Below are 13,694 nucleotides of genomic sequence, written 5' to 3'. Positions count from 1 at the left end.
ATGTTGAAAACATAATACCAAGTGCCCAATGTTTTGTTAGAATGGGAGATTTTTAGTTTTGGTTTGAAATAGCTTTTGCTAATATTATAGTGAATTAGTTTTCAGATATTTCTTGCTTTTGCTCTGCCATTAGATTTCAGGTAAGCCTCCAGGAAGACTTATCTGATCTTGCTTACTGTTACATTGTTAGCTTATGCCCAATGACTGGCACATAGTAGATGCTCACACAGATTAGTTATTTATATATGAGCAAAAATGAGTTAGTATTGCCAAATTTTATAAGTAAACGATCCCTCACTGAAAAACAAAAGAGGGGTAGCAAAATGTCTGAAATAATTCTGTTTGTGGAAGACATTAGGTATAGAACAAAACATGTTAAATATCTAGTATAAGGCACATACACATGTGTTAAGCTGCTATAAACGCTTGCGAGAATTTTCAAAATATTGTTCAAATATTATAGTTGGAGAAGCCACAGAAAACATGAGAAGAAAATACCTATGATGATGTCATATTCAAAGAGAAATTTCTCAGGAAGACAGTGAATTTTCTCAGGTGCCACAGTTGCAAGTTCTGGAATACTGTCATTTTCAGGAATCAGTAATAACTATTATCTTTGGTATGGGAAATTCTTTTCCTGTTGCCTTCCTTGAGGGGAAGGGTTTTCTCGATGTTGAGGCCAGTTTCATTTGTTGAAAATGTATTGGTCTTAGTGGAAAGGAAAAGCTTAGAGGAATAACATGTTTATAAGTTTTATATGTTAGAAATGTTTGTGAATATAGAAATATTATAATGAAAAATATTGTTGTTAAGAGACTAGAGACTAAGTTCTACTTAATATTTTAATTGTTACTGATCTGGAATCCAGTGCACCAACTGATAGTAGTTTAGTTGCTGTAAAAAGATAAGGAAGAGAGAGAAGGGGAAATGAGAAAGGATTGGATATTTATAATCTTGAAATCACTCTCTCTCTCTGTCTCTTTCTCCCCTTTTCTCTTTCCCTATTAACCTATCTATATTTTTCCTGCGTAAGAGACATAGTTGTATGAAATTATTATTTATATATCCTTATTTTATTATCAAAAGAGTTACTTTAAATGGATATTTTCTTACTATTATTAATGATAATAATCTTTCTTCTTCCTAACAATGGTATACATACTTTCTCATTAGTAGCCAAGGGATTTAAATGAAATCTGTTTTTAGGTATTGTATATCATGTTAATTTTTCTTAGCATCCTTACTCAGCAGAATACGTTTTATATTTAACATAGTATAAATAATGTAAATGAACTCATCACTGATATGAGAGACAGTGGTCATCATTAATTCATATTTATTAGGATTTCACTGAGCTGGGCATAATATTTTATAAAAACAATGAACTATTTGTGAATTACATTTACTCTTTTTTATACTTGTTCCTTTTAACTTTCAATTGAATGTCCCAGCAACTCTAAATTCTGAAACTGTGAAAGAATGGACAGGGAAGGGTGCAAAGGTTTTTTTTTCTCCCTATTGGTTAAGAAATCTAACAACAACAAAGGCAATAACAAACCAGTTAGCCTGCATTCCTGCAGCACTGGTGGCACTCAGGGAAGAGAGGTGGCCATACAAAGCATTTGTGTTCTTACTTGCCCTACTTATTTAAATTACATATTACTAAGAGAAACATTTTGAGCCTGGGAACCCAGGCAAAATACTATAGATTCTCCGTTGTTTTTGAATTGAGACACTAGGGGTCAGCACTAAAATATTCCATAGTTGTTTGTTATTGATCACTTGCATAGTGTATAATAAGTAAAAGATTTTACTGTTAAAGACTATTGAATGTCCTGTTGATTTCAGTAGTTGAGAAAGCACAGAGAGGAAGATGAGATTTCCAAGTCTATAATTTCAGCCTTTGTAAGAGGATGATTTGAATAATTGAGAGAAAGCTCCCTGGCTTTTTTTTTTTTTTTTTGGTTGCAAGAAGGTAGTAAGGCATAATCATGTAGAGAATTTTGATTCATCTATTGAGTGTTTTATTTTGTCTTAGAATAAATATTTTGCATACATTTTTTTATTTCTAATCTTGTTTTTCAAGGCACTTTGGAAAGACATGAAACAGGAGAAAGAGCAAGAATCATTCTTAGTTGTGATGATTCATTGTTTCTAAAGCCTGAGCCTGTACTTCCAGTTACCTCAGAGCCACATAAGCACAAAACGGTGGAGCAGAGACCCTCCAGCTCCTACCATCTTGGGCCAATAACTTGTCCTGGTCCACAGGTGGAGTCTTCAAGGAAGGTAAGTTCAGATCAGGCTGATGTGCTTACAGAACTTTACCAGTACTAATAAGAATTAATATGCCTTCATAATAAAATAAATATCAGCAGAAAAACAAGAACTCAGAGGTGATTCATTTGCCAGACATTTGTTCCTAGTGACCATGGTGAATTGGGATAACTTTTCAAGTGACTATTATTCTACAGCATTCTTTAGAATAAAATACGTTCTGGCTTATCAAGTTTTGAGCCAATTTTGTTTTAATTCTTGAATTCTAAATGGTTCTCCATGAGGAGGAAGAAAATATTTCTGTGGTTTGGATCCATTTTTATTTTTCAGTTGAGACCATTTGTTTTCTTCTTAAAATGCTTAAGACAAACAACTGTATTGGAAGAACTGAACAATTTTTTTAATCCTGATATACTTAGCTTCTATCTATAGGACCACTAGCTCTTTTGGATTTCAAGCCTCAGACAATACACAGTGATAGAGTTTGTATTTATTTTCCTAAATCAAGTCAATCATCTCAGTAGAAATTTGGGTTAGCTTTATTACTATTTAGTTCTAAGCATGATACAGTAATTTAATCTGATTTCTCTAAGGGACTCTTTTCCATTGTTTTGTCTTCTGTTCTTCCAAGTGTATCCCTTCATCATGTTGGCTAACTATGCCATTTGCATACACATATTTAACATAGTATCTTTTTCATGTGAACATAATTTCATAATATTATCCAATACATAAATGATACTTTTTAATGGCTGTTTCGATTGTATTCTTTGCATATACTCTTGTTTATCTAATTTATGTTCCTATGGCTCAGTATTTGGATTGTTTTTTATAATGTTTCAACTTTGATGAATAACACATTTATGAGCCTAAAACCATTTTCATATCATAGTATATAATAGGATATACTTCCAGGTATGAGATTTTTGAATCAAGGTGGAGCTGATTTTTAATCACATATTGTTAGCATTTTCTGTTATTATAGTGATATTATCAGGGCTGTTGAAATACCATTAATAAGGATTTTACAGAAGACCCTGTTTTATGACACGTATACATTTTATAGTAAGAGGCAGAAGGATGTGCCATCATCCAGGAAGACCACAGGGCTGCTTAAGCCAAGCCTTAGAGTGGCAGTTGAGAACAGGGTCATGCAAGAATGATCTTGACCTTTTAAGTTTAGAGATCTGATTTAGATTTTTATCAGTGAGGCCAGGTGTGGTAGATTGAATTGCATTTCCCAGTTTAGATCTGTTCTTGGTCTTGGTCCTCATTATGGTGGGTGTGGACCCATTGTGAATAAGTTTGCCTCAAGATGTTCCTTCAGTTAAGGTATAGCCCAAATGAATCGGGTTGGGTTTTAATCCAGATTTTTGGAGCCCTTTATAAGGGGAGTGAGAGTTAGAAATAGAAGCCACAGGAAGCAGCCAGAACCTGGAAGTGAATGAAACCTAGAGGAGAAAGGAGAAAACATTACCATGTGACAGAAAAGTCAAGGAACCCCAAAGATTGTCAGCGAGCCAGAAGATATACTGACCCCAGGAGGAACTAAGCCTTCTAGGATCTGAAGCCTTGAGCCAATAAACTCCTGTTGTTAAGCCAACCCATTGTATGTTATCTGTTTTAGTAGCTGGGAAACTAAAACACCAGAGTTTTCAATCTTTTGAGAACTGAGCCACTAGTGTTACTCAAACCCTGAAGCCCCAAGCTCCTAAGAAAAAAATATATAGACTAAAATGATATTTCTTTACTTTGCTATGATATATATAATTGGAATTCTGTCCATTGCTCAACACATTCCCATAACAAAACTGCAGAAGGAAGGGTAAATTGTAACAGTGGGTACTTGCTGAGCATGGTCTCATGAGCAGGGGTACCTCCTTGGATGAGCTTATATCATGAGCCCTGAGAGTTGAATGTAGTCATCTCTTTCAGCCCGACAGTGTACCATCTACTTGGTCAAACTGATGTACATGGGAAAATTCCTGAACTTTGGATATTTCTTTTTAAAATCCTGTTTAGACTGCCCACTTTGGTTTATGCTTTCCTCCTTGAGATACAAAGACCAGTGATGAGGCTGCAGCTTTTGTTTGCTTCCCTCAATGAGTCAAATTGTTTTTAGATTTCCAAAACCTGTTCATCTTTTTAACTTGAAAGAGACCATGTCTTTTTTTTCCCTCTCACCACCCCTCCCCCAGTTGTCTGCTCTCTGTCTCCATTCACTGTGTGTTCTTCTGTGTCTGCTTGTATTCTTGTCAGTGGCACCAGGAATCTATGTCTCTTTTTGTTGTGTCATCTTGCTGTGTCAGCTCTCCATGTGCACGGCGCCACTCCTGGGCAGGCTGGACTTTATTTTGCGTGAGGTGACTCTCCTTATGGGGTGCACTGCTTGCACGTGGGGCTCCCCTATGTGAGGGACACCCCTGCGTGGCACGGCACTCCTTGTGCACATTGGCACTGCACATGGGCCAGCTCACTACACAGGTCAGGAGGCCTGGGTTTGAACCCTGGACTTTCCGTGTGGTAGGCAGACGCCCTATCCGTTGGGCCAAATCCGCTTCCCAAGACCATGTCTTTTAAGGACAATTATATACATGGGATGAAACTTAACCATTCACAACTGAACATGGAAAGTGATTTGGTCTCAGTATCCCAAAACAGGAAATTGAATCAAACTTACATACTATAAGTTTGCAGTAAAGCCCAGTAAGTAACTGCACTGACTGCCTAGCATCCACATCTTCATGTAGCTTTGTTGTATTCTATGTGTGCATTTTATGGTTGAAATTATATGTTACCATAGTAGATGAGAATTTGGGAATGTCTCCTGACTTGTGCATTTAAGAGGGTCTGCAGGGACAAATCTTAATTCATCGAGTCTAGTTTTACAGTTTAATTCCCAGATGGTAAATTGATTGCTCTTTCTTTCAGCTTCTTGGTGTAGACCTCAAAGCTACCATTTGTATAGTGATAATAGTATATATAAATTTCATTTTCCGTATGTATGTATGTGTGTATGTGTGCATATTTGCTTTCTTGACTCTGGAAAGCAATAAAATCCCAACATCTTGTTTTCTTCTCTTAGGCTCATACCAATTTTATTTTCTAGTTGCTGCTTTTTACTTTAGAGGACTACAATTTCTAATTTCTCTACATAGTTGGAGAGGAACTTAATTAGACAGGACTATTGCCTCCGTTGTTCTAAATGCCGTACTTCTATTGATATTGAGCTTACTGTTAACCATAGCTATTTTTATTTGCGCTGCTCCTAAATCATATCTTCTCCAATCATGTACTAAATATTTTCATTGCATACCATACATTTGTCCTTTTAACATTGTTTAATCTTAGCTTTCTATTTACAAGTCTGAAAAAGCATAAAATTTCAAGGTAGTTTGTTAAGTTCTTCATTCCCTTTGTTATAAATATTTTAAAATTCAGTATGAGTTTTAATAACAGACAAATCAGTTTTAAAGAAGAGCATTGGAATCATTACCAATTTTATGGCTGGGAAAAAAATGAAGGACAGTAAAGTATCTGAAAATTAGATCTGTTTATGGTTACGTTTGCATTTCAGGATTATTTTTAAATTTCTTATCACAGTAATATATATACATCTCAAAATTACCCATTTTAACCACTTTCAAATATACAATTCAGTTTTATTAATTGGATTCACAGTACTGTGCTATCATTACCAACATCCATTACCCCACCTTTTCCATCATCTCACACAGAAACTCTACATCTGTTAATACTCCCTTTTCCCCTCCCCCATCATCTTCCCCCCAACACCAGCCCCTGTAATCTATAATCTGCTGTCTGACTCTAGGAAATTTGCTTATTGTAGATATTTCACATAAGTGAGATCATACAATATTTGTCATTTTGTGTCTGAAATAGGATTTTCCATTTGAGTGTATCAGTGAGATACAAGAAAATATTCTCCAACATAAAGTGAACTGTTTAAATGGAGGAATGCATGTAAAATCTATATAGTGAACTCTGTTTTTGGTGATATTTGTATTTTATTAAAATGCTGTATTCACTTTTCAGCTTGCGTTTGAAGATGGCATATGGATTTTGGAAAAGGTTTTAAAGGGGGCAACAAATACAGTAAAAACATGTTGAAAATATGTCTAATTTGAAATGCTAGAGGAGTTGAATTTGTGCAGCTAGACAAAGAAAAATCTTTGGAGTAGGAGAGGTCCAGAGTCTTAAAGGATTTAAAGGAATACAATATCATATTAGTGATGGGGAACCACTTTTCTCAGATTCTGTTGAGGATAAAACAAGATACAACCTTTTTAAATTGCACTGGGAGGAATTTAGCTTCTGAAGTAGGGAATAAACAACCTTGCTAAAACTATCCTACAGGGCAGACAGCTTGGTAGCTTCTTCAAATTTTAAGGAGGAAGGGCTTTTTTGGTTTATTGATTGGTTGATTGGCTTTAACTTCTTTCTCTGGACTTTTGTCTATAAAATGAGTAAAAGGATAAACAGGATTAATTTAACTGCCACAATTTCAGCTCATTAGAGTGTCGTGGGAATACTTTTTAAAATTTTTTAACTTCAATTTTTGAAAAACGTTTAACTGGCTTTCTGTAGAATGGGTGCCCTAACAGCTCTCCGTGGTTGATATTTAGCGCTGCCCTACCAATAGCCATATGGTGGTCATTAGCCACATGCAGCCATTGAATACTTGAAATGTTGCTAGCTCCACAGGCTAAAATGATAATATTTTGGCTATATAAACTTAAATAAAATGTATTATTAAAATCAGTTTCACCTAGTTTCTTTTAGATTTTTTTTAAAAAAATATGGCTACTGGACAATTTAAAATTACATATGTGGTTTGCATTATATTTTTATTGGACAATGATAAACTAGACAGGGATAAGCAAACTTTTTTTGTAAAGCTCCAGATGGTAGGTATTTTAGACTTTGCAGACCAGCTCTTCACTGTTGTTCTCTGCTGAAGCAGCCAAAGATAATCCCTATACAAATGAGTGTGGCTGTGTCCCAACTTCATTTACAAAAACAGGCAGTGAACCAAATTTTGGCCCCCTGGCAGTATTTTGCCATTTTCTGACCTAGATGGTCCTCTCTGGGCTTGGAAATAATGAGATACTACGAGGAACTGGCAAGATAGCCAACATTGCCCTTTGCCCACCTTATCTGGAGTTTTTAACAAAACAGATTTTCCCAACTTCCTCTGCTCTGTGTGGAATGTAATCCAAAAGACCTCATAACAAGTCTTTTCTCTGAGAGAACCCATGAATTCAAATGTGTTTGGCAAATTGCCCTTTGTAGACTGACAAATATGCACATATCCCCAATTCAAATTGCATATTTAATGGACTTTCATTTAAATAAAGCACATATATATGCATCTTTTTCTAAACATATGAAATTGATTATAAATCAAGAATGCATTTACATTCCAGCTGAGCTTTCTAGAAAGACAGTTGTATTTTTTTTTTAACCTTTAGCTAACCTTAGGGTGGTGTCTATTTAGTATTATTTGCTGAAAAATCTTACTAGAGCTTTATCCTGCTACTTCTCCTAAAACACAGATGGTACACTGATAGGCCACCAATAAAAATTGGATCCTGCTTCTATCTCTTACCTTTCAGAGCAAAAAGTTAGTTATTTTATATTTTATAACACACAAACAGTACCCAAAATGGAACATGTATAGTTTCTAAATTGTGAAACTTGAAAATTTCACCTACAAATTTTACATGTAAGTTATTAAATAATAATTCATTGTGACAACATTATGTGTTGCAGGTTAACACTTCACTAAGCTATCTATATTTTTATTAAAATTTCATCACCACAGAGAAGATCATATTATATATTTGAAAACAGTGACTTTTATCATGTAAGATAAATTCTCAATGTTGAATGGCACTTTTCAATTTTAATCAGTAGTTAGCTTTTGGTATGTTCATTTTAATGTGTGGAAAATATTTTACATCAGTTTTGTATAATTTTGAAAGAAAATATATTTTTATTATTAAACATGTCGGTAATTTATGAAAATATATATGTATTTCCCCTCTGTGAGCATTGGATTAAGATTTTTGTTTTGAGTGTTTTGACCTAGTTGAATCCCAACTTGAACGCCTAACCAGTAACACCTGTCCTGGTAGGCTAGTCTAGTGGAGAAACATACAAAGCAATTTGCGTTTTGAACACCTGTGAAGTGATGCAAGTTTTTGATAGTGTATTACTATTTCTCAGAAGCATTTGATATGTATTTTAACTATTGTAAGTTAAATGAAAATGATTTCATTGTACTCTATAATACTTTGTAGCTGCTTTGTAAAGAATGCACCTTTTCTCACTTTGTTGCATGATTTTAAACTTTTTTTTGATATAAAGTTACCTCCATGATGAGGAAAACTATGAAAAACATATTACAGCTTTGTTTCAAAACCAATTCAGGAGGTCTCAGAGTCACTGTGAAAAGTAGGAAAGAACCATTAAATAACCCCAGCTGTCTGCCCCTTAGACAGAAGCAACTCTGAATTTCCTCACAGGACTTCAAAGCCTTGCTTGTATCTAAACATTCGCTGGCCATGTAAATTAGAGGCACAAAAGGAGAATATGCGTGTTTCATGGTGTGCGGCTGGTTTAAGCCCGCTTTGTGCTGCACGTGCCGGTGGGGAGTGCCAGCAACAGAAGGGCACTGTTCAGACTTGTGTGACAAATGTAGTTAACACCAGATCCATATTAATGTTGTCAAGTCCCCTTGATGTATTTAAACAGGTTTTAATTATTTTCAGCATCCAAAGGCCTGAAATATATAGCTTAATAGTTCTTCAAAGAAAGCTTACTTAATGTGTGAATGTAAAACCTCTCATAAAACGAAACTTTTATATTGGCCTTAGTCATTGACATAGGTTATTCATCAAGTCAGCAATTTGTGTGGCAAAGTGCCATTTGAATAGTGTATTGTTAGGATACTTATGGTCCACTTGACAAGGGCTCTTGCTGTAAATAGTGCAATTTGACTCCAGCTGTTAAAGAGTGGCTTTGACAGCAGCCAAATAGAAAGGAGATGCTTTACTGCACCACCGAAAAATCAATATTGGGTTTTTGTTCATAGTAACCTGTTCTTTTCTCTTCTGTAGATTTATAAAGGACTATCAAGGGTTTATAAGTGGAAGTTTAAATATTATTTTAAATGTGATTCATTTTGAGTTTCAAATGAAGACTTGTGATAAATGGTACAAGGGCTGAGTTTTAGGATATTATTCCATCCCCTGGTTCATGTTTAGTCACAATTACAGTTGAGTTACATTCAGATTCTCTAGCCTAAACACAAAAGAGGTAGTGTAAAACACGGACTCAAAATTGTGAACCTATTGTATATTGCCAGTGCAATTATTTCTTTTTGATTTTTTCCCCATCAATTTATCTTGTGTGTCCATCTTTTTGTATAGATGCAGGGTTCTTTGTGGCTGTGCCCTTAGCAACACTCACAGATGTGGACAGCCAGTAATGTCCCTGGTGTTGTCATAGGTTTTCTTAAAGCAGAGTCTTGCTGGTTTTGAAGAGGTTTCTAGCAGTTTTCTGCAATACAAGGTTGCTATGATACCTGACTGGTGCAATAGATATTGAATCTCTTAATTACAATAAGTACACACAAGGGTTCTTTTTTGATCGGATTTCTCTACTATTGGTAGCTTTCAAGTTTAAGATAAAATGTAAGAGGAAGCAAAATTATATATTCAGAATGAGAAAAAAAGTGTTGCCGGGGTTTAACTTGAATTGTCATATTGAATCAAAAGAAAGAAAAAGAAAAGTTTTCCAGTTATAAAAACAGTTTGATTGACAGAATGGAAGAAATAATATATTTAAATCATTGTAGGTTTGACCAAATTTGCTTTTTAGTTTTCACTCTTGTTTATTTATCTGAGATGCTTTAAGTCTTTGCCTAAGGTGTGCTGAGTAAAATTTTTAATAGTCATTTTTAACATATGGAAAATGCTGCTATAAAGTGTATATTCTCAAATGCCTTTTTCAGTGAAGGCTGTTAAAATAACTATCTTCCTATTACTGACAACTCTGCATTTATTGAATCTGTGGCTTAGATAGCAACTGAAAATTCATAAAGCTGATAATATAATTATACAAAGACCTTTAAGGCTGATTCTAGGTCACTGTTATAGTCTTTCTAATTGCTGATAGGCAGTTGTGATTTCTACCAGAGAAAGGTTTGTTCTGTTTTGGTTTTAGCTAGCTTCAAAAACTGTAATATCTTCTGTTAATGCTAAAGACATCTTTTTTCACTGAATAAATGTTTATATCATTTTTCTAGTACTATATTTAGCCTACAAAGAAAGGACCTGTTGTGCGGGCAGAATTTTACTGAGTCAATGTTTACCTCAAAACCTACTCCTCCCTCCTTCCCTCATCCTCATTTCACCAACCCTGGAAAAAACATGGAGACATAATATTATAACTTTCTTCTTGAATTAAAAATTCTGTTTAAAATAAAATCATCACTTGACTGGACAAGGTGAGGGACTTCTCACCATAGATAAAAATTAAACATACCAGGCATTTCGATTTTGAATTTAGCTTAATCTAGGGACAGTACTAGCAAAACTTATCAAAGCATGTCTTAGATCTGCTCCATTTACATTAATTTTATATAGATATTTTAGAAACTATGAATTACATAACCATGTGCATACCATACTATCCACCTATTTCTAACCATCTAGGTACTTTGAACCCTTATTTCTTATTTCTTTTCCTTTTCTTTTTTGTTGCAGTTATAAATCGTTTTTGGTTTTCATAAACCTGTTACTTTTCAAAATTTGCTAAGATCTTGCTTCTTGTGGGTCCCAAAGGATGGACCTATTGAGCCTACTGAAAGAGATCTATATTTTTATATTCTGATACAAATTCACCCTAGTGGATTTGGATGTACTTTTAGTGAGCAATTTGCTAGCTCTAATTAGAAGGTGGTGATAAATGTTGTCACCCCTTTCAAGAAATTTAGAACTGTCTTAACAATTAAGCCATTATCTTACATCAGGACTATCTCATGTTTATAGTCTTTTTTTTTTTTTTTAATGAATAAAGCATTGAATGATAGTTTCAGGAGTAGAAAGTGAAGTTTGGTGAACTTCAGATATTGAAGTTAATCAAAAGGGTTAGTTACTTGTAATAGGAAAGAAAAAAGGAAAATAAAATCTTTCTTCTTGAAAGCTGTTAATATCACTTATTGATTGAGAGTACCATCTGGACCCATTTAAAGGAATCCCAACAGGAGTACTATTTCTGTACCAGTGACTTATGTTGAAACTGGCCCTAAGAGAACAGCAAATGCAAAATAGTAACAGGAAGCAGTTCTCAGAAATGAAAGCATTTATTCTCATAGAATATTTTCCCTATAATGTTAAAAACAAAATGTGTTAAGACTTTCATTTTTTCATTGGAATTCAGAGCATGAATTTATTAAAAAATTTATCCGGCTACTGTTTCCATTCATTTTTCTGAATTGAGTTTTAATCGTGACATCCTGACAGCACCATCAGTTCTCTGCAGCCCCAAATGACATTCACTTTTTTGTAATAGTCTACATACTGTAAAGCTTGTATTGCTCTGAAAACAGCTGTTTTAGTCCTAAATTAAAATATTCTGCATAACCTTTTGGTTCAGGTATTATTTCTGCCATGTATAAAACTATCTTATGAGGATGTGTGAGGGGTTTTCTTATGCACATATTTATTGCTGTGTACATGCAGATAGAACTGAACATTTTAGTTGTTTTTTGTCTTCACATGTTGTGCTAAACCTGAGGGTTTCCAGATAGCCATTATGAAAGTTTATGCAAGGAAGAGTCTTGTTCACCTTCTTTACTTTCTTCACCACTCCCACTAGAGGTCTCTGGGCATTATACAAAACTTGGTTTTCTCATTCCTTCTCTTATAGTAATTGTTTTCTTTTACCTTTTGGTCCTTTTTTTTTTTTTTAAGACTTATTTATTTATTTCTCTCTCCCACCCTGACTCCACCCCTTTTGTCTGTTCTCTGTTCATTCACTGTGTGTTCTTCTGTGTCTGCTTGTATTCTCATCAGGCAGCTCTGGGGATCTGTGTTTTTTTGTGTGCGTCATCTTGCTGTGTCAGCTCTGTGTGTGTGTATGTGGCACCACTCCTGGGTGGGCTGCGGTTTCATGTCAGGTGGCTCTCCTTGTGCAGGGGCCACTCCTTGCGCAGGGGGCACCTTTATGGAGGGGCATCCCTGCGTGTGCCAGCACTCTTTGAGTGCAGCAGCACTGCATGTGGGCCAGCTCACCACACGAGCCAGGAAGCCCTGGGTATCGAACCCTTGGACTTCCTATATGGTAGGCGGACGCTCTATCTGTTGAGCCACATCTGGTCCCCCCTTTTTAGTCCTTGAACTAAAATAGTATCTTGACACATTAAGAGTAGTGATTGATTAGAGTGGCTTGCTGATATTCTATTCATGAACTATTGTGATTAGTAATCAAAGAAAGTGTGGCATTGGTGTGGAGAAAGTGGACATGGTGGCTGCTGGGCGTAGGGAGTGGGAGGAAGAGATGTGATGTGGGGGCGTTTTCAAGACCTGGAGTTGTCCTGGGTGGTGCTGCGGGAACAGTTACTGGACATTGTATGTCCTCCCATGGCCCACTGGGTGGACTGTGGGAGAGTGTGGGCTATGATGTGGACCATTGACTATGAGGTGTAGTAGTGCTCAGAGATGTATTCACCAAGTGCAATGAATGTCTCATGATGATTGAGGAGGTTGTTGTTATGGGGGGAGGAGTGGGGTGAGGGGGATGGGGGGTATATGGGGAACTCATATTTTTTTAATGTAACATTAAAAAAATAAATACAAAAAAAGAGAGTAGTGATGTAGGGGTACAGTTCCCTCAGAACACTTCATCTCTGGTTGTAGCAATATAGATTGTTGGAACTAGAAGTGGTTTAATTACCTATCCATTCCATTCCTTTCTTAAATTCCTTAAGAGGACTTTGGAGTCCAGCCTTGATGAAATCGTTCAATGAGGTTTAGAACTAGAACTGAGACTCCTTGGTTCCTGCTTCTGCTCTCTTTGTCCATGTTATCTGAATCCACTAATGGAAGGACCCTATAGCCAGGCTTAGGTCTGCCAAATTTCTCTCACTGCTGAGTTTCCATGTTATCCTGTCTTTGCATCCCCACCCTATTTTCTTGGATGTTCATGGTCAAATAGAAGGCCTATACAAACATTTAGCTCTGGATGTTTCTGTAGTCCCAGAATTTCAGCCTTCCCTGCTTTTGCAGTGATGAGCTGATAGGATTTAAGTTCTGCTGGGAGCTGGGCTTTCCTCTGCCTATTACTCTGCTTAGTATAGCTCTTCCTTTGGGATGGCCTCTCTAGCATGAGGT

At 35.8% G+C, this 13,694-nt stretch overlaps 1 protein-coding gene across 1 annotated transcript in view; it reads left to right on the top strand.

Annotated features, from left to right (window-relative positions):
- The window catches only part of WDR72 (WD repeat domain 72), a 248,867-nt gene that overhangs the window by 87,390 nt on the left and 147,783 nt on the right, over positions 1 to 13,694 (top strand). The window contains exon 16 of the mRNA XM_058294228.2: positions 2,087 to 2,286. Coding sequence (XP_058150211.1) covers positions 2,087 to 2,286 — 200 coding nt within the window. The remainder of the gene's footprint in view (positions 1 to 2,086; positions 2,287 to 13,694) is intronic.

The sequence above is a fragment of the Dasypus novemcinctus genome, chromosome 3 (genome assembly GCF_030445035.2).
Source record: "Dasypus novemcinctus isolate mDasNov1 chromosome 3, mDasNov1.1.hap2, whole genome shotgun sequence".
Classification (NCBI taxonomy): Eukaryota; Metazoa; Chordata; class Mammalia; order Cingulata; family Dasypodidae; genus Dasypus; species Dasypus novemcinctus.
Note: the sequence above shows the minus strand (reverse complement) of the source record. Positions and strands in the feature narration are given on the sequence as shown.